The 25,620-nt window shown below is 55.1% G+C and overlaps 8 protein-coding genes across 8 annotated transcripts; 7 read left to right on the top strand and 1 right to left on the bottom strand.

Moving 5' to 3' along the window:
• Nucleotides 1-2,692: 2,692 nt before the first annotated feature.
• Nucleotides 2,693-6,064, top strand: RHO25_008667 (uncharacterized protein; the record flags this gene model as incomplete). The annotated part of the gene is made up of 2 exons (XM_023604475.2): nucleotides 2,693-4,072; nucleotides 4,124-6,064. 2 exons carry the CDS (start codon nucleotides 2,693-2,695, stop codon nucleotides 6,062-6,064), a joined length of 3,321 nt encoding a protein of 1,106 aa, XP_023460559.1.
• A 1,461-nt stretch (nucleotides 6,065-7,525) lies between these two features.
• RHO25_008666 (uncharacterized protein) lies at nucleotides 7,526-9,295 on the top strand (the record flags this gene model as incomplete). Its single annotated transcript, XM_023604474.2, has 1 exon — nucleotides 7,526-9,295. The coding sequence occupies one exon, from the start codon at nucleotides 7,526-7,528 to the stop codon at nucleotides 9,293-9,295; it is 1,770 nt and encodes a 589-aa protein (XP_023460560.2).
• A 217-nt stretch (nucleotides 9,296-9,512) lies between these two features.
• Nucleotides 9,513-10,211, top strand: RHO25_008665 (uncharacterized protein; the record flags this gene model as incomplete). The annotated part of the gene is made up of 1 exon (XM_023604473.2): nucleotides 9,513-10,211. The coding sequence occupies one exon, from the start codon at nucleotides 9,513-9,515 to the stop codon at nucleotides 10,209-10,211; it is 699 nt and encodes a 232-aa protein (XP_023460551.2).
• A 461-nt stretch (nucleotides 10,212-10,672) lies between these two features.
• Nucleotides 10,673-12,763, top strand: RHO25_008664 (uncharacterized protein; the record flags this gene model as incomplete). The annotated part of the gene is made up of 1 exon (XM_023604472.2): nucleotides 10,673-12,763. The coding sequence occupies one exon, from the start codon at nucleotides 10,673-10,675 to the stop codon at nucleotides 12,761-12,763; it is 2,091 nt and encodes a 696-aa protein (XP_023460552.1).
• Nucleotides 12,764-13,281: 518 nt separating this feature from the next.
• On the top strand, nucleotides 13,282-14,321 carry RHO25_008663 (uncharacterized protein; the record flags this gene model as incomplete). Its single annotated transcript, XM_023604471.2, has 2 exons — nucleotides 13,282-13,824; nucleotides 13,890-14,321. The coding sequence occupies 2 exons, from the start codon at nucleotides 13,282-13,284 to the stop codon at nucleotides 14,319-14,321; spliced, it is 975 nt and encodes a 324-aa protein (XP_023460553.1).
• Nucleotides 14,322-14,494: 173 nt separating this feature from the next.
• Nucleotides 14,495-15,646, bottom strand: RHO25_008662 (uncharacterized protein; the record flags this gene model as incomplete). The annotated part of the gene is made up of 1 exon (XM_065603088.1): nucleotides 14,495-15,646. The coding sequence occupies one exon, from the start codon at nucleotides 15,644-15,646 to the stop codon at nucleotides 14,495-14,497; it is 1,152 nt and encodes a 383-aa protein (XP_065459160.1).
• Nucleotides 15,647-17,483: 1,837 nt separating this feature from the next.
• Nucleotides 17,484-20,216, top strand: RHO25_008661 (uncharacterized protein; the record flags this gene model as incomplete). Its single annotated transcript, XM_023604470.2, has 2 exons — nucleotides 17,484-19,790; nucleotides 19,842-20,216. The coding sequence occupies 2 exons, from the start codon at nucleotides 17,484-17,486 to the stop codon at nucleotides 20,214-20,216; spliced, it is 2,682 nt and encodes an 893-aa protein (XP_023460554.1).
• A 2,898-nt stretch (nucleotides 20,217-23,114) lies between these two features.
• RHO25_008660 (uncharacterized protein) lies at nucleotides 23,115-25,471 on the top strand (the record flags this gene model as incomplete). The annotated part of the gene is made up of 3 exons (XM_023604469.2): nucleotides 23,115-23,163; nucleotides 23,225-23,427; nucleotides 23,489-25,471. 3 exons carry the CDS (start codon nucleotides 23,115-23,117, stop codon nucleotides 25,469-25,471), a joined length of 2,235 nt encoding a protein of 744 aa, XP_023460555.1.
• Between the last annotated feature and the right edge of the window lie 149 nt (nucleotides 25,472-25,620).

Raw genomic sequence — 25,620 nt, 5'->3', positions numbered from 1 at the left:
AGAGTGACTTGGCATCTCAAGAGCCACAACCTCCAGTCGCACCAGCCAGAGGATTGAGACCAGCGCGACAGACTTTGAGACATGCAACCATTCACGAGATCCCGCAGTCGCCGCGGCTCGACTTCGACAATATGTCGTCAATTTCGCCGCTCTCAGACCAGTCAGACAGCTCAACCAGTGGGCTGCTGAAGGATACGAAGGACACAATCTAGGCAAGATGGTCAGATGGTCGTTGTGAAATGCTCGAGAGCAAAAGGCAGCGCGTGGTCTTAGCAGATGAAGTCGATATTCTTAACTTCCTCTGGGATGCCGGTGGAAGGTTTCGATCTCGCGGGTTGGAAGCCAGGATAGGCATGCTTGATGAACTATTCGAGAACTCGGAGCGTAATGAAGCAAGATAAGATAGGACAAGGAGCCGTATTGAAGCTTAATAGCGATGACTTCAGCGGCAATGCGAAAGTATTGCGGGCCGCCGTGCTCGTCTGCATTGAGTCCATGTGAGATGCACAAGCTTTCAGTGTATTGAAGCAACGCGGATTCGCAATGTTCTGCGCTGCTTTGGGAGCCTGGTGTCAAATGCGCCTCCGAAAATGAGCGTGACCTGCCAATTTTTCTTCCACTGGAACGCGTGACATCGTTGGCCATAAGGTTGCTGCCTGTGAGCCGTCCAGACGGCAGACTCCGTCAGCTCGAGGACGGCAGCGTTTCACAGTGTCTACGCTCCAGGACCATCGCTGCTTAGCAAGCCATGTCGGAGTGGAAGCGTGCACGTGAGGTGAACTAGACTTAGTCAAGCAATCGCATACGCGCCAGGTGTCAGCGTAGCGCAATGATCCCATCGCGTCCGCTCGACGGTCCAATCCGAGGGGCGGAGGGTGAGATACATGATGGCGAGGCAGGATCGTCGGTGAGCGCTGGCAGCAGACTGTTCAATGCGTGCCGCCAATCGACGAAGGCTCGATTCGACGGGCATGCTCGCAACCGACAAAGTGCCGTTGCGAAGATGTGCCAGCAGATCGACCGACATCCGACACCAGATCGGAGCGTGTGCAGAGGAAGGAAGGGACGTTTGGCACAATGGCGCAGGCATCCCAAACGACAGGGGCGTTTCAGGTGCAGTGGCAACCGCGCATGCATCGGCAGTGCGAGGATGTGCCCATTATTCGAGGGCGGTGGTGATATAGGCAGGTGGAACTTAAGAGGACGTCGCACGTTGTGGATGACGTCCTCTGGCGGTGGTGGGAACAAGCGGAGCAAGCGTGCAGCGGTGCCCCAGTTCGCGCGGCTGTCAAAAAGATTGGAGCACGCACGGGGTTGAGCGGTTTCAGAAGTGCTGTGCGACTTTTAGCTTTCACGGACCGTTGCTGCACGCTGCGAGTCATTTCCCGCCGGCGACCTGCTGCTGATGATGCATGCCAGCATGAGTAGCTCGCCCATTGTGTGCTGTACGATTGCCACCACTGCTGCTACTGCTGCTACTGCTGCTGCTGTCGCGCTGGTTGCGACGCCGCAGATAGAGCGTGTTCGGCGCGTGTCACACGTCGAGCGGGCATTGGGGTGTCAATGGGCCCGTGGGTCTCGCGTAGCGTGCACGAGGCGATTATCGTTTGCGCCCAAGACGGCCGGGAGCGGTTTTTGCGAGTAGCCATGAACCGAGGACACAGTACTCGCGGCCATTTGAGTTGTTGGGCGCGGTGAGCAGCAGCCAGTGTTTGATGCTCGTTCGGGGCGTGTTCGCGACGCCGGCGATCTTATGGCGGCGATATGGGATGTGCAGGAGCAGCAGTACAATACATACTTCGTCGTGGCAGCGGCAGCAGTGCTGCTGGGTCGAGTTTTGCAACAGATCGAGAGACAACGTGCTCTGGCCCGTCCGTGTGCGCTTGTGCTGAGGCCTGACCAGCCACTCATTACAGCAGGCCACAGCGCTAACTTAGAGCAATCCTCCGCGCGCGACGCCCACCCGTTGCAGCAGCTCACACCTTCTCCCTCACCTCACCACCTCACCTCCACCGCGCCGCTCCTCTCGCCCTCCGCTCCGCCAGCGTGCTCGTGCCGCAGGACTATTGGCGATTGCGATAGTTGCTGCTGGCGCACGTTGCACCGCCGCCGCAGCCCGTCCGTCCGCGGCTTCGTCCTCGAGCTGGCCCAGATTGCGAACGCATCAGCGTTGACCGGGATTGGCTCACTTGCAGCACCTCGACACCTCTCTCCTGCACCGATCTACGCCCTGCTTGTGATTCCTTCTGCCTACACGCTGATCCCGCCGGAAACAACTACTCCCACGCACATTCAGGATTGGCATATTTTCGACACCTGCAACTCACTGCTTCGAAACGTGTTGGACGAGGCGCGTCGCCCATCGCTGCACTTCGGCTTCCATACGCCCTTCGCTTCCGGCTCGCTGATACTACGGTCCGGCTACCGCGCGCGCGCGCTGTCACCCATCATCTGCACCGCAGACCGCAGGAACGACACGCGCTGTCCCCCGTCGAGCCCACACTCGGTGCAACGCGCCTGCTGCAGGTGCTCAACACTCCTCGCTCGCTCGCCCGCCCACCGAGACGTGCAGCGCCTGCGATACCGACACGAAACCGCGTGTCATCCCTCCCGTGAGACCCCATCTCACGCTTCGGAATATCCAGCAGACACCCCTCCTCCATACACCGCCTGCGGCGCGGGCCCTTGAACCATGTCGGCTGCCGTGCAGCAACAGAACGAGCGTTTCGCCTCACCCTCCGCCCAGCTGGCGACATCCCCGCCGTCGTCCTCGCGTCGAGCCGCCGGCCAATCGAACCATGCTTCCATCCCGAGCTCGCCGCCGCACTCTCAGATGTCTCCGTCCATGCCTTCACCCCGTGGCAATCAGACGCAGCAGGGCGCCATGAGTGCCTCGACATACCAGCAATACTACCCTGACCAGGTCACTTCCCCTTCGACGACACGGCCCTCGTCGCAGCAAACGCCTACACACGCGTCTCGAGCCCAGTCTTCACATGGCCAGCCAGGAGTCAGCAGTGGAAGCGACAGTGAACGACGGAGAGGGACCCGTCCATCACAAGAACAGCCTGCCAGCGGCAAGAGTCAGCGGTCGCGCAATGCTCCCACATCTAGTAGATCACAGACCTCAATGGGGCAGCCGCCGATGGGGACCGACTTACCGCGGGAGAACAGTGCCGTGATCAATCGCATAGTAGTCGACGACCCCCAGACTGATCGAGCGAGAGAGGAAGCACGGAAGGCAGAGGCCCGTCCCAATGATCCAGCTGCACAAATGGCGGGATTGTCACTGGACACTGCAGAGCCACCGCCTGTTCAACGAAGCCGGCAAGAGCACTTGAAACACTCGTCCTCGAACAGGAAAGAAGTCAAGTTCGGCGACTACATTCTGGGACAGACTATCGGAGAGGGTGAGTTCGGTAAGGTGAAAATGGGCTGGAAGAAGGACTCCACTGTGCAGGTCGCGATCAAGTTGATCCGCAAGGAGAGCTTAGCGGGCAACAACACTCGGCTTCCTAAGATCTATCGTGAGATTTCCATCCTTCGTGAGCTTCAACATCCCAACATTGTCCGCCTGCACGAGTTCGTTGAGACCGAGCGCCATATGGGCATCATTCTGGAATATGCATCCGGAGGCGAGCTTTTTGACTACATTCTCAATCACCGGTATCTGAAGGATCCAGCAGCTAGGAGGCTGTTTGCGCAGCTCGTGTCTGGCGTGGGCTACTTGCACAAGAAGGGCATCGTGCATCGCGATCTAAAGCTGGAGAACCTCCTGCTGGACCGCAACAAGCACATCATCATCACCGACTTCGGGTTCGCCAACACTTTCGACCCCAATGACGAGCTCGGCGATGATGTAGAGGGCAGAATCGCTGACAAGGACTATGTCAAAAGATACGGTTATGACAAGGTCATTCCGTGGCAAGATGGACGAGAAGGCGGCCACCGCAGAGGAGATCTCATGCAGACATCTTGTGGAAGCCCCTGCTATGCTGCACCTGAGCTTGTGGTAAGCGATGGACTGTACACAGGTCGAAAAGTGGATGTCTGGAGCTGTGGTGTGATACTGGTAAGAAGGAGCGCTTCAACTCCCCTGAGCAGTCTACTAACATATCCATAGTACGCGATGCTGGCAGGATATCTGCCGTTTGACGATGATCCAGCGAACCCCGAAGGCGACAATATCAACCTGCTCTACAAATACATCGTGAGCACACCTCTGACCTTTCCGGAATATGTCACGCCGCATGCTCGTGATCTTTTGCGACGCATACTGGTACCCGACCCGAGACGGCGAGCAGACTTGTTCGAGGTAGCTCGGCATAGTTGGCTGAGCGAGTATACACACGTTGTGGGATTCATCGGCAGCAGAGTCAAGAGCGATAAAGATATTGTGGACAACGCATTGCAAGACGACGAAGCCGCGCAGCTTGGTCGCAGCGCCTCGGTGAGAGAGCCATCGAGCAGACCGGCCGCTGATAGAGCTTCAACATCACAGGCGCCCAGACATGTCGCGGCAGCGAGCATGGGAGGCGATGAAGCCAGTGACTTCAGAAAGCAGCAGAGGGATGCAAAGCGAAGAACAGTCCAGGTGGAATACGTGGCGCCGCAGGCCCCAACGGCACGACCAGATGCGAGCCCAGAAGCAGGCAGGCAAAGACCGCTCCCTATTACAGCCGTGTCTGGATCTGGCAAGACAAGAGCAAGAACAGACGCACAAGGACCGGTGGAGGTCACGCCACAACGCCCCGATAACACAATGCAGCCGCCTTCAAGATCAGGCAGGGTGACTTCAGCGGACCAAGCCGGATCATACTCTGCTTCGTCGAGCGCAATTCCACGACCAAACACCAGCGGCACAATTGGTGGTACGTCTCGACTGCCATCTCGCGGCAATTCTTACAGCACGCCGGCTGCCGCTCAGCCAACCAACACCAATGCACAAGGATCGTTCTCGCAGCCGAAGTCGAGCTCAGGGTATATAATATCTGGATCCGGTCCGATGGCTTCAGAGCCAGACGAGATTGATGCTCGCAATCGACCGCAGAGCGAGCGTTCCCCTACGGGAGGCCAGTTTCAAACACCCCAGCAACCATATCCCGGCGGCAAGCCTTCAAATCAATCAGGTCATCGACGAAGCAGCACTCTGGGGAGTCTTGCAGACAAGGTCCTGAACAGAGGCTCCTCAAAACGGCAGTCGCAGGCCTCACAGCAGGACAGTAACGCTGTCGTACACAATGAGAAGCGAGATCGAAAATACCCTCCTGTCAGCATGAGGAATGCAATACCGAACGCTGGAGGCGAAATAACACCACGCCCGTCTACCGATAGCCGACGGCCCAGCTTCTCGTTGCGCAACAAAGCATCCAAGGACGGAAGTGTCACCGGTCGTAGGTCATCAAGGCGTTTCTCGTGGCTGCCAGCAAGCTTCAGCATGAACAACTTTGGCGGCAAGAAGGCCGACGGCTACGAATCGGGTGGCGATGATGGGTACCGTCCACCTACCTCTCAACAATCGAACCAATCCAAGCGAGGCAGACCGGAGAGTAAAGGCGCGGCGTTTGGGCGTGGTGCGACCGACAGTCCGCAGGCGACCGACAGCGATATGGCTCTTTACCTTGACGATGAGCGAGAGAAGGTTCGCGAGCGAAGAGGGAGCAATGTTGCAGCGGCATCACAGTACAACAAGGCATTGCCAGCATCGCCTGGAAACCTCCCACCACCAGGGCCAGGGTCGCGCAAGCAGTATCGGGATGATGGCTACGGTGGCAATCTGCTCGAGAGCGAAGCGCCCGAACGGTTCTATACACCTGACGCTGGTATCGCGACCGGGTCGAACCTCGAGCAGTACAACATCGGCAGCAATGGTGAGTGGCTACCTGCTTCTCAGTCTCAGCTATCGCAAGCAACAGCAGATACATCTCGGCGCCGCGACGAGTCGTTGAGACCTGCCCAGCGGCGGTTCGCAGACGGCTACGACCATGGACACGGTGGCAGCTCGAGCGCGACTCGAAAAGTCATGGACTTCTTCCGCCGACGAGGCCGAGAACGAGAAACATAGGAGTTTCCAGTTCCTCGACACGTCAGTGTTAGACGGCGTGGCCCAAGTGGCTACGCCACAGATGGTGCTCTGGAGAGATGAAATGTGTGTACATGATCAGGGCTACGACTGTCTATGCATGAGTCGACGCAGCACACGATGAGGCAGTGGTAGTATGGCGGCGAGGCGGGTCTTCGATTCACAACGCAACGATGAAATGTCGACGCAGGACGGAAACGGCAGCTGACATGCCGTCCCGCCCTTCGAGAGTCCTTTGCGGCATCCGGCTGTTTTGCATCCTGGGCGTCATAATTTTCAACAGTATGGGTCTAATCGTGGAGCGATCATTGGTTCAGCAGTAGCACAAGCGACGGAGTTCTTGGGGATGGGGGCTTTTATTTCGAGCGAAACTGTACTTGTGAGCATCGTATCTGTGTCGTGTCATGATAGATTCAATGTAAATGTGCAGCAAATATTGTGTCAATGGAGGCGCTGAAAGGTGCGGCTTCTGATTTACAGCCAACCTGGCATGGACCTGTACTACGCTCAACAAGACGTTCGACGCCCATCTACTCAAGCATGTACCATCCAACTGCTCTGGCCTACAAGATGGAGAACAGCAACAACGATGATCAGGAATGCTCAAGAAGAATCGCACAGGCGACAGTCGAAGCCGATCTCGTTGATTGATGTGCTTCACTATGCTAATGCGGCTCTTGGAATACGTGCCGTGTCATGTGCCTTGAGAGTGAATAGCACAATATCACAAGGCCGACAACCTGGATCAGCACCTCCATTGCCCTCCATTGGCCCTCGTTATCGTTGAAGTCATCGCAGCGATGGCTTTCATTCACTCCGCGCCTGTTAACCTGCACGACGAGGTCAAATCATTTTCTCCTACGATTCTGGTCAAAGCCTGCAGCATGTTCGCCGAGGACCATCATCCGCCACTTTGCATGAACATCTCTCCGCATCAAGCAGCTTCTCTTCGGAAGCTCAAGTCACCGAGAGTCGACTTTTGTACGCACTGCAATGGGACAGTCACACGAGCGCCATACGGGCCAAGATCCATATGCGTCTCGTACAGTCCCCACGAGCTTCGAGTCTCAATCAGGCAATAATGGGCTTGCGATCTCTCAAACCGGCCCGGCTTGGCGACAGATACTGCACTTTGCTCTGTCTCCTGTTCGCTTTGGGCAAGTGGCTTATGTCAAATTGAGGCAGTCAATGCCCCAGGTTCCGCTACTCAAACGAGCCGCTGCGCGGGATGGACAAAGAATTGTGCCTCGGCGAAAGACGTCAGTGCCTTTACAGGACGTGCTGGAAGAAGATGAATTGGAATTGGAGAATTTGCACCATCGTGCTGAGAGTCTTGGACAGGTATTGAAAAGGTCGTGTCTATGCCTGCCATGGACGCTCAAGCATCGGTATACGGTGTTCTTCTCTTCTCTTCACGAACGTCTGGGAAGCGCCGTCAGACACATGGGCCTTGTTCTATTTATTCAGCAACGTGCCTTTGTGGCGGCCCTCGTGGGTTCCGCACTGTTGGGTCTCACCATATATCTGGTAACGACCAAGCCATCATACAGCGCTTTTGGAGTCCTTTCTATCTTGGGATACTTCTTCGGGATACGACCAGTTTACCAATTCTACATTTCACTTCGACGGAGCTGGCATTTCCATGATGTTGTAAAGAGCAAAGATTGCGCTCCTGCAGCGGCAGTACCTACACCACTTTTCGGAACAATACGCCACAAATTGAATCTGCTCCTTTATCCTGGCGGCGACCTTCTTGACGATGTGTTTGCGAAGAAGTACGAAAAGTATGGTGCAACACATGCTTTGCACGATCGTTTCGGTGTGCCGAAAGTCATACATACGATCGATCCGGCTAATGTCAATGCCATCATGAGGACTCAAGCTGACGACTGGCGGCCTGCGAAAGGGAGAGCGAACACGATGTATCCCTTGGCGCAAGAAGGACTCCTGAATTCCGAAGGCGAGGCGTGGTCGCGCAATCGAAAATTGATTCTACGACACATCAACACGAAGCGGGTCAAGGATGTTCGGAGTGCGGAGTCTGATGTCCAATTGTTGTTTGACACTATTGGACCGGCTGATCACGACGGATGGACTGAAACTGTCGACCTGTTGGACTTGTTCCATCGCTTATCACTGGACATGTCTACCACGTACCTTCTCGGAACTAGTGCAAATTCACAGCTCACTGGTGTCTTTGAGCGCAAGCGACAAGCTGCCATGGCAGAGTATGATCTGATACCGAACAAACGCGACCAGAAGATGAGCTATGGAGAAGCCTATGAGATCGTGCGCAACTATTTCTCCTGGCGGTCCAAGCTCGGCTCGAAGTACTGGATAGCTGACAGTCCGAAGTACCGCGAAGCCTGCGCAACTTTGAACGACTTCGCAGACGACCTGATTCAACGTGCGATGAACGCTCGTTCCGATAACGCAGGCAAATCAGAGGACAACGAGCACATGGACAGCAAATATGGTCTCATCGACAGCCTCGTCAAGGAAATCGGCGATCCAGTCCATATTCGTAACCTCATCATGGACCTCTTTATCGCAGGCCAAAACATGACCGGCACGCTGGCAGCTTGGATCTTTGCCCAGCTCAGCGCCAATCCTGATATCTTCGACCGTCTTCGTGCAGAAGTCGTAGACAAATTCGGAACGGAAGACTCTCCACTTTTACCCCTGACATGGGACAATCTCCGATCCTGCTCAACAATGCAAAACGTCATTCGCGAGACGCTCCGCATGTACCCTCTCCTCGCCAACATTGGTCGCAACGCCAAATGCGACACCGTCCTGCCCCGCGGCGGAGGGCCAGATGGTTCGCAGCCCATCGCTGTTCCCAAAGGCTGTACCGTCACATGCAACATTTACCTCACCCATCGTCGTGCAGAAGAATGGGGTGATGACGAATGGGAATTCAAGCCTGATCGATGGATCGGGAGGAAAGTTTCCTTTGGAGAGTATGCGCCTTTTGGAGCGGGACCGAGAATTTGTATTGGGCAGCAGCTGGCTTTGACGGAAATCTCGTTTGTGCTGGCGAGGATGTTGCAGAGGTTTGACGGGATGAGGGTGCCACTCGGGCAGGATAATTTGGTGAAGGGATATCGGGTTGTGGTGGCGCCGAAGAATGGAGTGAAAGTGCAGTTGAGGAGGGCGAGGGAGGGGAAGGGTGAGTGTACGAGTCCGACGCTGGGAGCGCAGGCAGGCTGACAGGCGCGTAGTGTGTAATTAGCGGTGAATGCGGGACGACATAATGCAAAGAGTAATGACAGTAGCCTGTGTAATGTGCTCTTAAGTTCTTTGCGTAACTGCAGGGGTCTTGTAGAAGTTTCCCTAAGTTTGCATCTCCATGGCAACTCGTTTGAACATCTCCTCTGCCGCGGACTTTGGCCCTTCTCGACCATCACCGCTGCCCCAAAATATCAATATGTGGGTTGCGGTGGCCCGCAAACGCCAGGGCTGTCGCTCGTGCGAGCTGAAAACAGACAAAAAGCCGCATCGCTGCTCCTTCCGCTTCCTCGACCTCCCAGCAGAAATCCGAAACCGCATCTACAGCTACTACTTCGCCGCCTCTGACACGAAACCACAATACAATCTCGTCAACTACCGCGACCCACCGATCACTCTAGCTTGCAAGCAGCTCCGCCGCGAGTCACTACCAATCTTCTTCAGCGAATGCACATTCTTGCTCACCATTGGCGCCAACTACTTCGAGCCAGAACGCAAAGCCGAAGCTGGAAGACTCTGCCTCCTCAATCGAGTTTCTAGCCGCTTGATCGCTCTCGGAGACAACAATGTCTTGTTCCGGAACTTGCACATTCGAGTCACTATGTTGTGTTTTGCGAGTACGATGAGACGGGAGTTGGTGTATCCGAAGTATATGGAGCGTTATCTGATTGCTTGGATCACTTTGCAGACGCATCCGAAGCTGAAGTTTGGGGTTAAGCGCGGAATGGGGTATCCGAAGGTTGGACTGAGTGGTGTGTTGGATCGGTATGCGGAGCAGATTGAGTCGACGTTGGAAGCTGCGAAGAGTGCTGCGTTGGAGTTGCGTGGACGAGAGGGGTTCAAGGGCTTTTCTTTGGTCGATCTTGCCACCATCGCCCAGGCTTTCTCTGTTTCTTGATGGTATGCTTCATTTTCTTGTCGTCATCGACTGAACAATGCTAATAGTTTCTCAACAGACCTCTACTTTCGGCGCTACAAGACACGACGACATGCTGGAGACAGGGATAGACAAATGTGCGTGTGTGGCTCCTTCATCTCAGCACGGATGTGGAAGAAGACGCTTTGGTCGAGATGAAATAGAACTGCACATGAGCAGTGGATGGTTGATGTCGGGAATGGCAGCGGAGAAATGGGGGATGTAATTGGTGCGGAGACGTGTCCGCTGCACAGACTGGCAGGTCAGGAAGGGTTTGGCGCTAGCATCGGCTCTCATGAAAACTTCCAGCGATAGGAGAAAGACATTGCCATCACCACCATCGTCGCTCTTTTCATCGTCGTCGATCATCGAAATTCTCTTCATTGTCTGAGCTCCCATCGATACCAATTGTAATACGCGGGCGTTGCTCCCACGCGCTCAAAATGCGCCGGGCTTTCCAGAGATGCTCAGCATCCCTCACACGACCATTGTCGACTCTCACATCCTCCCCACGAGCAGCACAACAATGTCTCAGGGCGCAGGAAGCCGTATCGATAACGAGGACTGTGACGTTCCCTGCCACGCGCAGCCTGCACCAATCCTCGAGACTCCGCGATGCCGCCACCGAGCAATCGATCGCTACAGAACCCGTGGCGAGGTTTACGGATTTGGGCTCGAAGAATATCATCCATCCGAACGTGATTCGAGCAATCACCGATGACATGGGTATCGACACGATGACGGAAGTACAACAGCGGACAATACACGAGGCACTGAAAGGGCAAGATGTAATTGCGCAGGCGAAGACAGGCACAGGCAAGACGCTAGGGTTTTTGCTCCCCGTCGTGCAGAGAATAATCAACGAAGATCCGTCCATCGCGGAGCGTGGGCGAGGACGCCGCGGCCCCCGAACAACAGCCGATGACATTCGAGGCTTGATCATCTCTCCTACACGAGAGCTGGCAGAGCAAATTGCGGCCGAGGCGAAGAAACTGTGCAGGAACACCGGTATCATCGTTCAGACTGCAGTTGGAGGTACACAGAAGTCTCAAGGCTTGAGGGCCATCCAGCGCGAAGGCTGTCATCTTTTGGTTGGCACTCCTGGACGTCTAAAGGACATTCTCTCCGACCAGTACAGTCGAGTGGAGGCGCCAGATCTTCAAGCGCTGGTTTTCGATGAGGCCGACAGACTGCTGGACCAAGGCTTCTGGCCAGAGGTACAGGAGATCATGCGCATGCTTCCCACGACTGCCGAGAAGGATCGCCAAACGCTCATGTTTTCCGCTACCGTGCCGAAGGACGTTGTGAGCATCGTTCGCAGCACTCTGAAGCCGGGCTTCAACTTTGCCAAATGTGTAAGAGACGACGAAGAACCAACACATACACGCGTGCCACAAAAGTCTGTCAGCTTGGTTGGATTGGAGAACTGCGTGCCATCATTGATCGAGCTCTGCCAAAAGAGCATTGATGCCTCTCGGGAATCGGACGCGCGTCCATTTAAGGCCATTGTCTTTTTCAACAGTACTGCGGAGGTGACGCTCGCAGCCTCGACACTTTTGGCTTTGCAATCACCCGCTGCTCCGCAAGGCGATCAATTTGGTTCTCGAGATGGTGGACATCCATGGTATCCCACGAAGGTGCTGGAGATCCATGCGCGCTTGACTCAAGCACAGCGAACACGAGCAGCGGAGGACTTCCGCAGAGCTTCCTCTGGTATTCTGCTTTCCTCTGATGTGACCGCACGAGGAATGGATTTTCCTAATGTTACACATGTGATTCAAGTCGGACTCCCACCAAGCAGAGAGCAGTACATTCACCGTCTTGGCCGCACGGCTCGTGCTGGCAAGGAAGGAGAGGGCTGGATCTTCCTCAACGAAGTCGATAAGGCAGAAGCTCGACATCGACTGAGGGATCTCAATCTGACCAAGGACGACACTCTGCAGATCCCCAAATTGGACCTCACCAAGCCAGGAGATGTACCAGCAGAGGCTGGCCGAATTCTGAGCATGTACCAAGGAGCAATCAAGAAGATACCCATGGCCGAGAAAGCGAAGGTGTACCTGGCTCAATTGGGCACGTACCAGTGGTTCCAGCGCAAGCAAGATCTGATAAAAATGATGAACAATCTCTCTCGCTTTGGCTGGGGCTTGGCCACGCCGCCGAGTATTTCGCATGCACTTGCTCAGAAGCTCAGGATTGGCCGTATAGAAGGTGTCAACCTCTCTTCATCGCACAACAGAGACGACAGGCACTCGTCAAGTGAGGGAAGAGATGGCGGCTATGGCCGCAGCAGGTCTGGCGGCGATCGGGATGGCGGCTACCGCAGCCGTGACAACGATCAAGGTGGCTACCGCTCGAATCGATCGTTTGGTGGAGACCGCGGTGACAGAAGCTTTGGGGGAGATCGTTCAAACCGATCAGGATTCAGCGGAGATCGTGGCGACAGAGGCTATGGAGGTGACCGCAATGGTGACAGAGGGAGATACTCGCGCGACAACGATTTCAACGGACGAGGTCGACGCAACTATGCATGAAGAGGGATGTGATCACGTCTTTAATGCATAGCAACGGCGTTTGGAAGGATGGTTTGTACAACAATGAGCTATACTTTAGAGGCTCGCTCTCCTCGATTGGGCGAGGCATGATACAGTTGTAAAAGTATGTGTAGTAGTCTTGCTCACCTTCAAAAAGGTGAAGAATCTCCAATCATGATACCCGTCAATATTCGCCGCAGACCATCTTCAAGCTCTCTTGGCGCAAGTCCCGTTCCTCTAACCGCGAATATCGCCGAACGCGACCATACCCTCGGAGTTAAGTGCACGTCACCCATCTTTGTGATCTCTCGTCAGCGCGTCTGGCCTTATTACTAGAACGGTTATTTGCTACGAGCTCGTAGCTCTCACTGCGGTCGGCCTCACCATCGACCATTGAGAACAGCCGCCGACATCGCCGTGCCCGCCACTCTGCCGACCCACATTGAGACCTCACGCTTGTACCCATCAACTATACAAGTAAATATACATAAGCACTCCCGCACTTCAACATCGAATACATGTTCCTCGCCAGACGCATAGGAATACAATCGAGTCTCAGATTCAGCATCTCTCAGCTACGCACATTCAGCACCACAACCTCCACAATGGCCCCCGCCTGGACACGTCTGATCCGCTACGTCTCCGCCCAAGACGGCGCAACACGTCTCGGCGACCCCATCATCCCCTCTTCAGAAACCTCTCACCCAGACATCGACGCTCTTGCCCTCTCAGGAAACCTCAAAGTCAAAGTTCTCGAAGGCCGCGTCGCCGTACAAGCCACACCCACAGGCCAAGAAGACACCGTCAAAACCCTACTTGGTCCTCTGACACCCCAAGACGTGCCCATCGTCCGGTGTATCGGATTGAACTATAAGACACATATCCTCGAGACTGGCTTCGATCTCCCCGAAAATCCTACACTCTTCATCAAATCCCCCATGACAGTAGCCGACACGCGGCAACCAACTCCAATTCCAAAATTGGGACAGACACATCTAGACTATGAAGGAGAATTGACAATCGTCATTGGGAAAGATGCAAAGAACGTCAGTGAAGAAGATGTACGTCATTTTCATCCAAATCTTCCCAAACCACATCGCATGCTCAATACTAATTCTCCTCACAGGCCCTCGACTACGTAGCAGGCTACACCTCCGGAAACGACATTTCCTGCCGCGACTGGCAAATGGAAAAATCCAAAGCCGGCATGATGCCACAATGGTGTTTTAGTAAATCTTTCGATAAATACGCTCCTCTCGGCCCGGCGATCGTAAGCACTTCCGTCCTCGGCGATGCTTCGAATCTCGTGCTCAAGACATTTGTCAATGGCGAGGAACGCCAAAATTCGAACACAAGTGACTTGTGTTTCGGTGTGAAGAAACTGGTGAGCTTTTTGAGCACCGGCCAGACGTTGCAGGCGGGAACATTGATCATGACGGGCACGCCGGGTGGTGTGGGATTGGGATTCAAGCCGCCGAAATTTTTGCAGGATGGAGATGAGGTTGCTGTAGAGATTGGAGGAATTGGAAAGGTGGTGACGAAGATGCAATTTGAGTAGAGGGAGAAAAGGACTTGCAATCTACAGTATGATCGATGGTTGTAGTAGACTGTCTGACGAGAATACATGTCCAGTGCTGTTCAGCTTCCATGCAAATCTGTTGATCGTATTTCTTTCCAAGCTGTTGGTTCGAACATGCGTCGTAATTCGTTAATGTAAGATCGGCGAGATGCTCAGGTAAAGTATCTCTCGAATCTCCCTTCTGCAGGCGGCGTTACGTCCAGCTCCCCATGTTGTTCTCGTCGAGATACCCACGTATGTCGGTCCTGCTCGACGGCCTCCAACGCGGCCTCGATGTCGTTCTCACTGTTGCCAGTCCTTTCTTGGCGGTGAGATTGGCGCAATGGAATTTGTTGCTGAGTCGTGTGATTGTGGTGTCTCACCAAGTCGTGCTGAGGCGAGCGAATTGGAGTTGAGCTCTGATATATGGGTGACCGTGTTGGCTGCATAGGCGAGGCTCTGTGATCGACGAACAACGTGTGTCGGGCAGGCGTGACGGCTGGTGCCCTCACTGGCGTATCGCTAGTGACACTTTCCTGCCTTGAATTGCTCATAGGGTAAGTCTGGCGGTTGCTGGCTCGCTCTGGTACAGCGCTCAACGGGCTGCTCACAAGCTCTCCATGGATTCGCCGAGAGGAGCTTGGCGAGTGCCGGTATCTGCGTGCCGTGGATCTGACAAGATCGGCTGGCGTCTGTGGCTGTAGTGACATGGGTAGTGAGTCGTCGTAGACGGTGACGTGTGGAGGGCCTTTCGGTGTGCCACACGGTATTGACGAGGATGAATCCACGTCTCGTGATGGCGACATTGCTTGTCGTTGTCCCGAGGGAGATAGATCAGGCAACGGTTGCACCTGAGGCGAAGGTAGGGCTAGAGAGAGCTCATACAGATCTTGGGGATCCACGAGAGAGTCCCGACGAATCTTTGCATTGTCTGCAGGTTTTGAAATTGGCGAAGAAAGCGCGCGATGTCCACTGGGTTCTTTTGGCAAATCTGGCAAATCTGACTCGCCGCTCACTTCGAACGGGTTCCCAGACAACAACGATATACCCCGACCAGGACGGCGTTCAAAAGACCTTCCGACAGATCTCGGACGATATGCACCCGCGGCCAGGCGACTGAGTTGCTGGCTGAGCTCGTCGAGCGGAGAGTCGCGATGCAAGAGGTCGAGCGGAAATGTTGTTAATGCGGACGCCCGGTTATCGATACCATTTGCGCTGCTGACGACTCTGGATTTCTGGCTCTTATTCTCGTGCGTCCGTTCCCAAGTCAGCGAGCTACTTCGAGTCCGTATCCGAGGACCATGAGTTGAAGGTGGCGACCTCATAGCGAGCAGGTTAGGACTGGACCTGTGACTCTGTTGTTCACGAACATCGTCGTGAGGCCTAATGTCATGATCGGAGCTGGCGTGATGGCGGCGAGAGCTGGTACGCTTGGGGAGTGCAGGTCTCCGAAACGGCGGATAGCGATCGATGTTGCCCTCTGTCAAGAAGCTCGCTGACCCTTGTACCAATTTTGGCACAAAAATTGGTGCACCAGGATCCAGCAATGGTATGGCAGGCTGGTCGAAACGATTCGGGGGGTCTTGTTGTTTTGGGGCGTCGGCGCTACAAATTGCCGCTTGGGAAGAGCATGAATCCGCCCGCATGCGACCTGTATCTTCATGTGCTCTGGTAATGCTTGCACGTGTGAGGTGGCTTGGAACTGAGCTCAGCTTTACGCCGCCAATCCTGAATTGGGTCTGTTGCGAAGGCTGTCTGGCTTCGAATCGTGTCTGATAATCTTTGATGTCAGCATGGGACAAGCCCACGCGAGTCGGCCGTCCCAGTAGCATGATACGTGGTCAAGTCGGTATGAGATCCATGTTGGCTGGTGATTAGACGAGAGAAGTTGAAGCTGCCGAGACAGTCGTGCATGTGGTAGTTGCGCATCTGCAGAGCAAGGTAGTCGCTAGGCGTTAGCATGCTGCGAAGTCAGTGACGCTGTGAATCATGGCATTTCTAGCAGGAGGACAGAGGGCGGAGCACAGGATGAATTGGGAAGGCATGCGGATACGTTGGCTCCGAGACAGCAGCAGCGTCCGTAGCGACATTTGCCATGAGACAGCAGTAGTAGCCGTGGCAACATTGGGCTTTGCAGTGAGATTGTTTCATAGCAGTTCTTGAAGCCCGGAAGACGCAAGGCACCTCTGCACCTGGAGAGCGGACTCCTGTCACATCTGGGAATTCTAGACGGTCACGAGTTCGTGCCTGCAGACTGCAGTGAATGTTCGGCGGACTGCAGGACAGCAGCAGGCGCGGCGGGAGGGCCAAAGTACTTCGAGACTTGTCCAATGAGGCGGTGACTCGGGAGAATATGGTGAAGCTCTGCAGCACCCGGGTATCTGCCGCAATGCCAGCTCAGCGGAGGGGCTGAGGAGGGCGGGCGCGAAATCGCAGGTGTTGGTGCAGTTGGGGAGGGCGTGAGAGGAGGGGAGTCGTTGAAGGAAGACGCCGGTGTTGGCGGTGGAGCAGCGAAGGAAGGGCGGGCGCGTCATGCTATATTTACGACACGCGAGAGCTGTGTTCTGACGTTGGCTCGTCTACACACTGCATCGTTCGGTAAGTTGGAGAGAGGCTCTGCTCTGCGCTTGGCTGCCATACCGTTACGTGCGTGCGTTCGGCAGCGAGCCCGACGACGGCCGTGGTCTGTGGTGCTGTCGTCTCCTGCACTACGCTATTACAGTATTACTATAGCCTTCGCCCATCCGCCGCCCAGACTGCACTCTGAGACACCTTCCACGCTTGCCCTCCTCCTGGATTTGGCGTCAGCGTTGCGGAAGACCGCCCGCTGTCCTGAAAGCTTGAGTCGTTCGTGCTCTGCGGCCCGTCTCGACTTGGACGCTGCGGACGACTGCCCACGACGACGACGACGACGTACTCCCCTCCTCTCACGCCTGCCTCCGCCCGGCACCCATATCACGCCCATCGCCGCTTCCCGCCCACCGCTCCTGCGAGCCACCGCGACCCTGCGCCGGCCGGCCACGCGCTGCCACACGCTCGCTCGCTCGCTCGCTATTCCCCATCTGGCCCACGCACGCTTGCACGGCTCCCACTGGTGATGCCGGAGCACTCCACCATTGAGACGCACACATCACGGCAGGCGCTGCCTCCCCACCCACAACCATGAGCGGTGGCGACCTGTCGCTGTCGCAGTCCTTGGGCGGTCTGCGCATCGCCAATCCCGACAACGATGTCACCTCGCCCACCTCGCCCACCACCCCGAGCTCGAGACCGCCTCCGCCCTCGTCACATTCTTCCGAGAGCACCGTCACCGATGGCCGCCGTCCCGCCTTGCTGTCTCTCGCCGGAGAGCCAGGAGGCACGCTCGACGCTGGAGGCGACTCAGGATTAGACTTTGACCCGAGCAGCTACGAAATGCAGTCCACAGACGCTGCTCAGCCGGCACAGCCGAGGCGATCCCCCTCCGTGCAGCAGTCGCAGTTTCCGGATTCCAGGCTGGAGCATCGATCGAGCATGCAGCTAACCCACCAGGCGCAACAGCAAGCACAATACCCCTCCTACAACCCGCAATTCCGGAATCCGAGCGTACAGAACATCGCGCAGCAACAGCGCATGAGCGGCTTGTACAGCCAGCTCAACAGCTCACAAAGCTCCGGGATTTCGCACCAAAGCGGCTATAGATACAACGACGACCTGGCCGCGTCCTCAGACGGAAGTGGGGGCCTAGCGAGGAGCGGATCGAGATCTGCACGAGCAGCATTGGCTGGCATACCTACTCGAGAGTCCAGCCGGTCCTATAGGCAGCCTGGAACCCCAATGAACGGCGCTGGGAATGGTCCACTCCCACCGAGGAGGAACTCGCGGAGAGGCAGAGCTCCCACAGGGGGATCATCATCAACAGGAGGATACGACGGTCAAGACCAGCCGTACGCTGGCTCAGCGCCGATACCACGCTCGCGAGAGGAATGGGAAGAGCGAGGCGCAGCCATGGGGACGCGAAAGGAGACCGACGCGTCGAGCTCGCAATCATCACGCGTGGTCAAGAAGGGTGTCAAGGACTTCAACTTTGGCCGTACTTTAGGAGAAGGCTCATATTCCACTGTGTTGGCCGCTACAGACAGGCAGAACCTGAAGGAGTACGCCATCAAGGTCCTGGATAAGAGACATATCATCAAGGAGAAGAAGGTCAAATACGTCAACATTGAACGAGACACGTTGAACCGCCTGACAGAGCACCCTGGGATTGTGCGGTTATACTACACTTTCCAGGATGAGCGGTCACTATACTTCGTCCTGGACTTAGCCACAGGAGGTGAGCTCCTAGGGGTCTTGAAGAAGCTGGGCTCCTTCGACGTGGAATGTACCAAGTTCTACGGCGCCGAAATCCTGGACAGCGTAGCATACATGCACAGCCGAGGCGTGATCCACCGAGACTTGAAGCCGGAGAATGTCCTGTTAGATCGTGACATGCACGTCAAGATCACCGACTTTGGTACTGCCAAGATTTTACCGGATCCCACACGGAATGGCTCAACTGTGATTGGAGCGTCCAGTGGCCGACCGATGGATGGTGCTGAAACGGATCGAGCTGTCTCCTTCGTCGGTACTGCAGAATACGTTAGTCCTGAGCTGCTACGCGATAAGAACGCTTGCAAGGCGTCCGACCTGTGGGCGTTTGGATGCATAATATACCAGCTGCTTGCAGGACGACCGCCTTTCAAGGCCGCTAATGAATACTTGACGTTCCAAAAGATCTTGGCTTTGGACTACACATTTCCAGAGGGCTTTCCTGAGGTGGCGAAAGACTTGATCGAGCGACTTCTGGTGCTTGAGCCGGAACGTCGACTGCCAGTTGACCACATCAAGAGTCATAGATTCTTCGATGGTGTACAATGGGGCAAAAGTCTGTGGCGGCAAAAGGCTCCGCGCCTAAAAGCATACGTCCCACCTCCCGCAGCTCCAATAAAGCTCAATGGCACAAGTGTCAGGGTGGGCAACAGCGGCGGCATGGCAAGCTCTGCGGCCGCAATCGCGCTGTCATCGTCACAGTCGCAGCAGTCGGTTGCGCAACACCCTCCTCGCAGGCCCCAATTGCACAATGTGACTGAACTTCCGCCGCCTAGCCAGCTGGATATCGACTGGTCTCCTGTACTCACACACAACAATGAGAGGATCTTAAAGCTCGGAAACTTGATCGTCACGGCAGCACCTCAATCCAGCAGTCCAACCAACAAGAATGGTGAAGTGCAAACGCCATCTGAAAAGCCCAAATTCTCGCGTTTCTTCAGCAGCAATACGGCCAAGAAACGGGAAAGACTCGTCTTGATTACCTCATACGCACGACTGGTGGTCGCTGCAGCAGGAGGAAACGAAAAGAAATCGAAGTTAGAGATCAACCTTGCTGCAAGTGGCGCAACATGTAAGAGCTGCGTAGATTCCAAGGGCCTGACTTATTGGACCATTGACACTGTGAGTATCACCCTTCCCAGAACTTTCCTCCGCGAAAACTAATCATGACAGCGTGACAAACATTACACATTTGAGGATCCTCGAGCAACGACTTCCGACCCTGCTGGCAGCAAGTACTCAACACAAGAGTGGCTGGACTGCGTAGAACAGGCCCGAGAAGTCGCCATCGCAACATCGATGACCAACTCCTATTCCGGCGATTCAATACTGAATGACCTCAATGCAACGTCGGCCATGAGCTCACCCGCCGACTCTGTAGGTGACGACGCAGTCATGCCGTTGGGCGGCCCCAGCGCCGGTGAGAGGCACGGGCATGCGCTGCGCCACACATTACGCAAGAACACCGACGACGATGATCGAAGCCTGAAGGGGAGAAAGAGATTTAGCAAGAGGCACAGTAAGAGTGGGCTTGCCGCAGTGTTCTAGTGACATGCTGCGAACAGGCTACGAGGCGCTTCTGTGCTGCTGTCTGGGGCTGCACGACGCACGCCTTATAATGCTTACGTGGCACACCTCAGGAGACCGCAGGCTGCCTTGCTGACGCTCACTGCCTGGTCAGCAATGCCGGAATGGAGCTTCACAACACGGCGAGCCTTCCTCGGAAAATATACACAATCGACACATCATTCACCGTTTCATGACGACACGACTCTCTATACCATCCCATGTACGCAGCGGTCTGATTCTTTGCACTCGCTGCACCCATTTTCCCACAGATGCATTGTTGAGGAGTGCTTTAGAGCGAGCAAAGCGGGAGTTTTTTCTACGACGATGAGCGCTGGTATCTTTGGCGTCACCTTTTTGGCGAATGCGCGCTTCCTGGGTTATCTGCCTTGGGCAGGAGCTGGATGTTTGGTGCAGCTTCAGTAGCATAGAAAAATCTTTGGTGTACAATGTACGTAGAGCTCACTCCAAGAGGATGATGGGCGATGCGAGTAACGCGGAAGAAAGAGAATAGGAGAAATTCAGCAGCTGACTCCCCCTACTTATTGCGAATTTCCACTTTTGCGAAGTGCTTTGGATGGCGTGGGTGAAGCAGATTGTGCAGATTACTGGGAGAGGAATCGAATGCTGTGTGCTGATGAAAGCAGATACACTGGCGTCTCTAGATTCACGCGGCACGACGTAGGGAGGTCATACTGCAGTGGTGAGAGTGAGAAAACGACGTCACTCTTCACGCAGTCAGCAATTGATGAAGATTACCGCAGCTGGGAACGTGTTCGTGCGGTCTATCGTCAGACCACGCTGACGCCGCGTGTGGCGTGCCCGTACCTGAGCGGCCCCTGCCACACTGCGTTTCAAGTCTCAAACTTATGCCTGATGCAGATTTGTGGTGGAGCAGAAGGAAGCTCGCGTGGCGATGGATGTCATGCAGGTGCTTCTTTGACAGGTTAGCTTGTTGAATCCTGAGGTTTAGGTTGTGTTTGCACTGTTTGGTGATGAGTCTGTGAAGCGGTTTCCGCTCGTGGTTGATTGATGATGAATGCACTGGTTGCTATGCAATGCGTCGGAATCGTGAGGTTGGGAGTGGAGTCTCCACTTGTCCAGCGCATCGACGCCAGGTTCCAATCGTACATATCAATTCACGCCAGGTCCGATTTTACGGCAAGATCAAAGCCAGGTCGGATTTGATGTACGATTACCTGACTTGGCGAATGCTGTTGAGAACTGATCTCTGCAAGGTCTCATGATTCAACGATTGTTTGAAGAGTGGTGGTGTGCTGGTAGACGGAAACTCTGTTCATGATTGTTCTTGGTCGTTTTCATCTATCCTCAGGGCAAGTGCATATCAGAACAGATCGATAAGCGTTCGGCGCGCGCCACCTCTGCCATGTCCAAAGATCTGTGCCCTGCGTGACACTCTTTTTTCCGCCAAACTGCTCAGCTCCCGTACATCTCCGTGCGGCTTCTACACGAATTCTATTGTGCTACGGTCCCATGCAGCGCACCGTCGACAGCGGTGCAACGTGCGCCAATGCACGCTGCTCATGCCGGCATGATGTCAACCACGTCCGGCGTCTTTTGTTCCATGGATCCGACGTGCTGGCGGCTTCAATGCCGGGGTCTGGAGCGGAGTGAAGAGCGCAGGCATGCATGCGACTGATCGAGGGCTGAGCAATCAACCTGACTGGCGTGAGATCTGTCAATTAATATGTCCACACCGTCTCCCGACTGGCCGATGCCTGGACGCGCGCTGCGTCGCCGTTTTGCGGTGGGATGCGCGAAGCAATTTGCAATTGCGCGCCTGCTGACCGACCCAGGAGCGCGTTGCTGCGGGCAGGCTTCGTGCTGGGAGTGCCGACAAGCAGCCAGCCGCCAGATGCAGAAGCACACGGCCCCAAAGGAGATGGCATTGATGATGTGGTGGAGGAGGATTGTGACGGGAGAGTGGGAGACCATGGCCTCTCGGAAGGCGGCCAGCGAGCTTTGCACGGCCATTGGCGAAGTCTAATTCGCTGTCTCCCGCACGTCACCCTATCAAACATCGCCGAACAATGTCGCCCATCACCGCGGTAGCGACGACTGCCACTTCCGCTTCGGTGTCAAGTGTCGTCTCGTTGTCGCGTGCAGCACGCGAGGGCCCTCCACCCGCCTCCACGCACGCTGCTGCTGCACTTCTGCCGGGCGGCTGCTGGGCCGCGGTCTAGCGACGACAAAGGCCACCAGAAGACGACTCCTCGCCGCCAAATGGGAAGCTGTTGCACGGCACGAATGCAGTCGTGGCCCCGTCGCTTCTGCGCGACTCGACCAGGCGCTATCGGATCTGCTCATGCTCCCGAAAGTATCACAAGGCGCTCGACTGCTCTGGACGACGAGCTGGATCCCGAAAGTGCGACGCAGCACCAATAATTCCACACCCCCATGCACGCGCTGCGCATCCTGCACCGAATCGACCATGCTGGGTGTTGCATATGCGCTGGGGCCCTGCCGAGCGGGAGCTGCTCGCGTGTGTACACACCGTAAGTCGTCGTGATAGGACTCGTCACCGCGGACTGCTCTCTGCTGCTGACCCTCTGTTTTCTCTCTCTCGCTCTGTATACTATTTCCTTGCGTCGCTGCTTTCGATCCCGTCTCCCCTTCTCCGTCCCTGATGTGAGTGAGCATCACTTTCGCCACGATTTCTACGTCAAACAAAGCAAGACCCCCGCCATGATCCGAGCCACGTGTATTTCGAACAAAGGATAACCGCCGGCTGTGATCGATAACACTCTATCTCCTAATACTTTTCCCTTGGCGTTGGCAACGGTTGTAACCTGTGCCTGGCAAAAGTGGGTTTTGCTGTACCTCTTGACCCGCAGCTCGATCTTTCCCATCTTTCATCCGATGGCTACTCGAAGTTATGCAGACGTGGCACCGACCGCTGCAACTATAGGTATGTCTGACCCCGGGCCTCACAATTTTGGCCACATCTCTGACCATGCGCAATCGAACAGCCTTGAACGCCTACATCTACGGCTATGGAGGCCACTCATTAGTGACACCACATCAGCAACTCAAACAACGATGGTGGACCGACGAGAGGATAGATGCGAAAGTGACTCGGTCGTTCGTGATCAGCAAACTTCGTGGCGAGGAACGCGACTTCCTCGACAGGCCTTTAGCGTTTGGCGAGGGCTTGACTGATGATACTTACATGGTATGCGATCCAATGGCTTCCTCCTACCTTTCCTGCGTCAATTACTGAGTATTCATTGCAGGACTGGATCCTCGATCGAGCGAAGCGACTTTTCTTAATCTTGACCGAAGTCGGTGTACCAGACCAGATCTTTGGTTGCATCGACGACTCTTGGGACGATGACGACCTTCCTCTATCGCTTGAGAACGTCGAGAACCTGGAGCTGTCCTACAAGAACGATGAAGTACTCAACAAAAAGTTCTATGACATGCAGTTCACGTTCTTGCTTCGTGAGCTCAAGCAAGGCTCTCACATCGATTATGGGTCCAAAGAGCATATTCCGATGGAGCACGTCAACACATTACCTCCAGCTGTCACACTTCAACCATTCGATCGTATTCACTTTCCCGGTAAACCGGACGAAATCTTCATGCGCAGGAAGTACTCTCTCGTTGACAAAGTGACCGGTGATAGACACCACGACAAGTACAAGCGCGATATTCGAAAAGCAAGGGCTCTGGACCACGAGCACATCGCATCCTGCTGGGCATCGTACACTTCTGAAAACGCCGGCTTCATCATTTCCGACTTTGTGGCTGAGCACACACTTGCAACATATATTGAGCACCGGACGCCCACGCAATACATGAAGGTCGTCGCATCGGAACGACCGGCGCTGCTTTGCGAATGGATGCACTGCCTTTCGGATGCCTTGGCATGCTTACACAGTCGTGGTGTCGCGCACACTGCAATCCGGCCTTCCAATATCTGGATTGACAAGGACAACACCATTGCATTCGGAGATGTTGGCTCGCTCAGTACCTTCCAAAGAGGCAAGAAAGCTCCCAAAACGGAAGCATACGATTATGCAGCGCCCGAGTCACACATTTCACAGACACCTATTACCTTGAAATCCAGCTCGCCTCCAGTCAGCAGCATGAGCGCCTTCTCCCGATTGCGTAAAATGAGCACCAGTACCTTCACCACCATCGACACAGTCAGCTCTTCAGAATCTTCTGGAGCCAGCAGCACGCGCAGCAATAGTTTCGTGGGAGGAACCACTATCGGCAGCCCGATCACATCGCCCACGGTGTCATCTCGAGATGGACGATGCAACAGCATCACGACGATACGCACCCCGGTCACACCCGCACTCGAATCTGAGCCTCGCTCGCCGCAGTCCATTCGCAACTTCTCACGGCAATTCGCTGAGACGTGCCCGTCCCCAACCGTGCCTACAGGACCCTATCCACCACCGTCCATCGAAACTGCATCTCTACTCCTTTCACGACCTAGCATAATAGACGCTGCTACTCTTTGCGATCTGCCGAGAGCAGTCCCCGAGATGAGCGACATTTGGTCACTTGGATGCATTTTCCTCGATATCCTCACATTCATGATCAAAGGCAAGAATAACGAATTCATCAAATTTCGATCTACGCGCGTAACGACGAAGAACCGAACACGAACGGATTCTTCTTTCCACAATGAGCCGGATAAGATTTGGGCGTGGATCGACTTGCTCGAAGAGGAGAGCACGCGCCACGGCGAGCAGATCTATCGTGGTGTGCCGGATCTGTTGAGATTGATCAGATCAATGATGGCTCAGAATGCAACGCTCAGGCCCACGGTGCGAGACGTCCGGGATCGCATCCAAGAAATCATGGTTGGCGAGTGCGGAGTAGAAGTTCTATGCTGCGCTGGGCGAGAATGGTCCGAGTTCTCGAGAGGCGATCTCAAAGACAACATCAGCACTGCATCTCCTCGAAGAGGTCGCAATGACTCTCCACTGGACGCAGACGCCAGCATTGCTATGGGTATGATCAGCCTCGAACCACCTCGGAAAGGCAGCGATGCTGGATCTCGCTACAATGACAACCGACAAAGAGGCAGCGTTGCCTTAGAACAACGACTCAATGCTGCAGAACAGGATGCGCTTGCCCGAACAACATCACATTTTGGATCTTCTGCGCAGAGAAGACGCAGCTCGGCATCCACTGTCACAGCCAAAGTCAGCTCATGGCGAAGTAAATTCTTCAGTGGAGGTGGTGGCATAACGGCGTGAAAGGCATTTGTACATGGCGCGGAATTCTGACCAACTCTCTATGTTTGGCATATTTCTGCATTGTTGCATAATTTGACGTGTAATATATATTCCAACCTAACTATGGCGACGCGAATCTGAGCGAGCTACTAACAAGATACCCTTCGGTA

The sequence above is a fragment of the Cercospora beticola genome, chromosome 5 (assembly GCF_033473495.1).
Source record: "Cercospora beticola chromosome 5, complete sequence".
Lineage (NCBI taxonomy): Eukaryota > Fungi > Ascomycota > Dothideomycetes > Mycosphaerellales > Mycosphaerellaceae > Cercospora > Cercospora beticola.
Note: the sequence above shows the minus strand (reverse complement) of the source record. Positions and strands in the feature narration are given on the sequence as shown.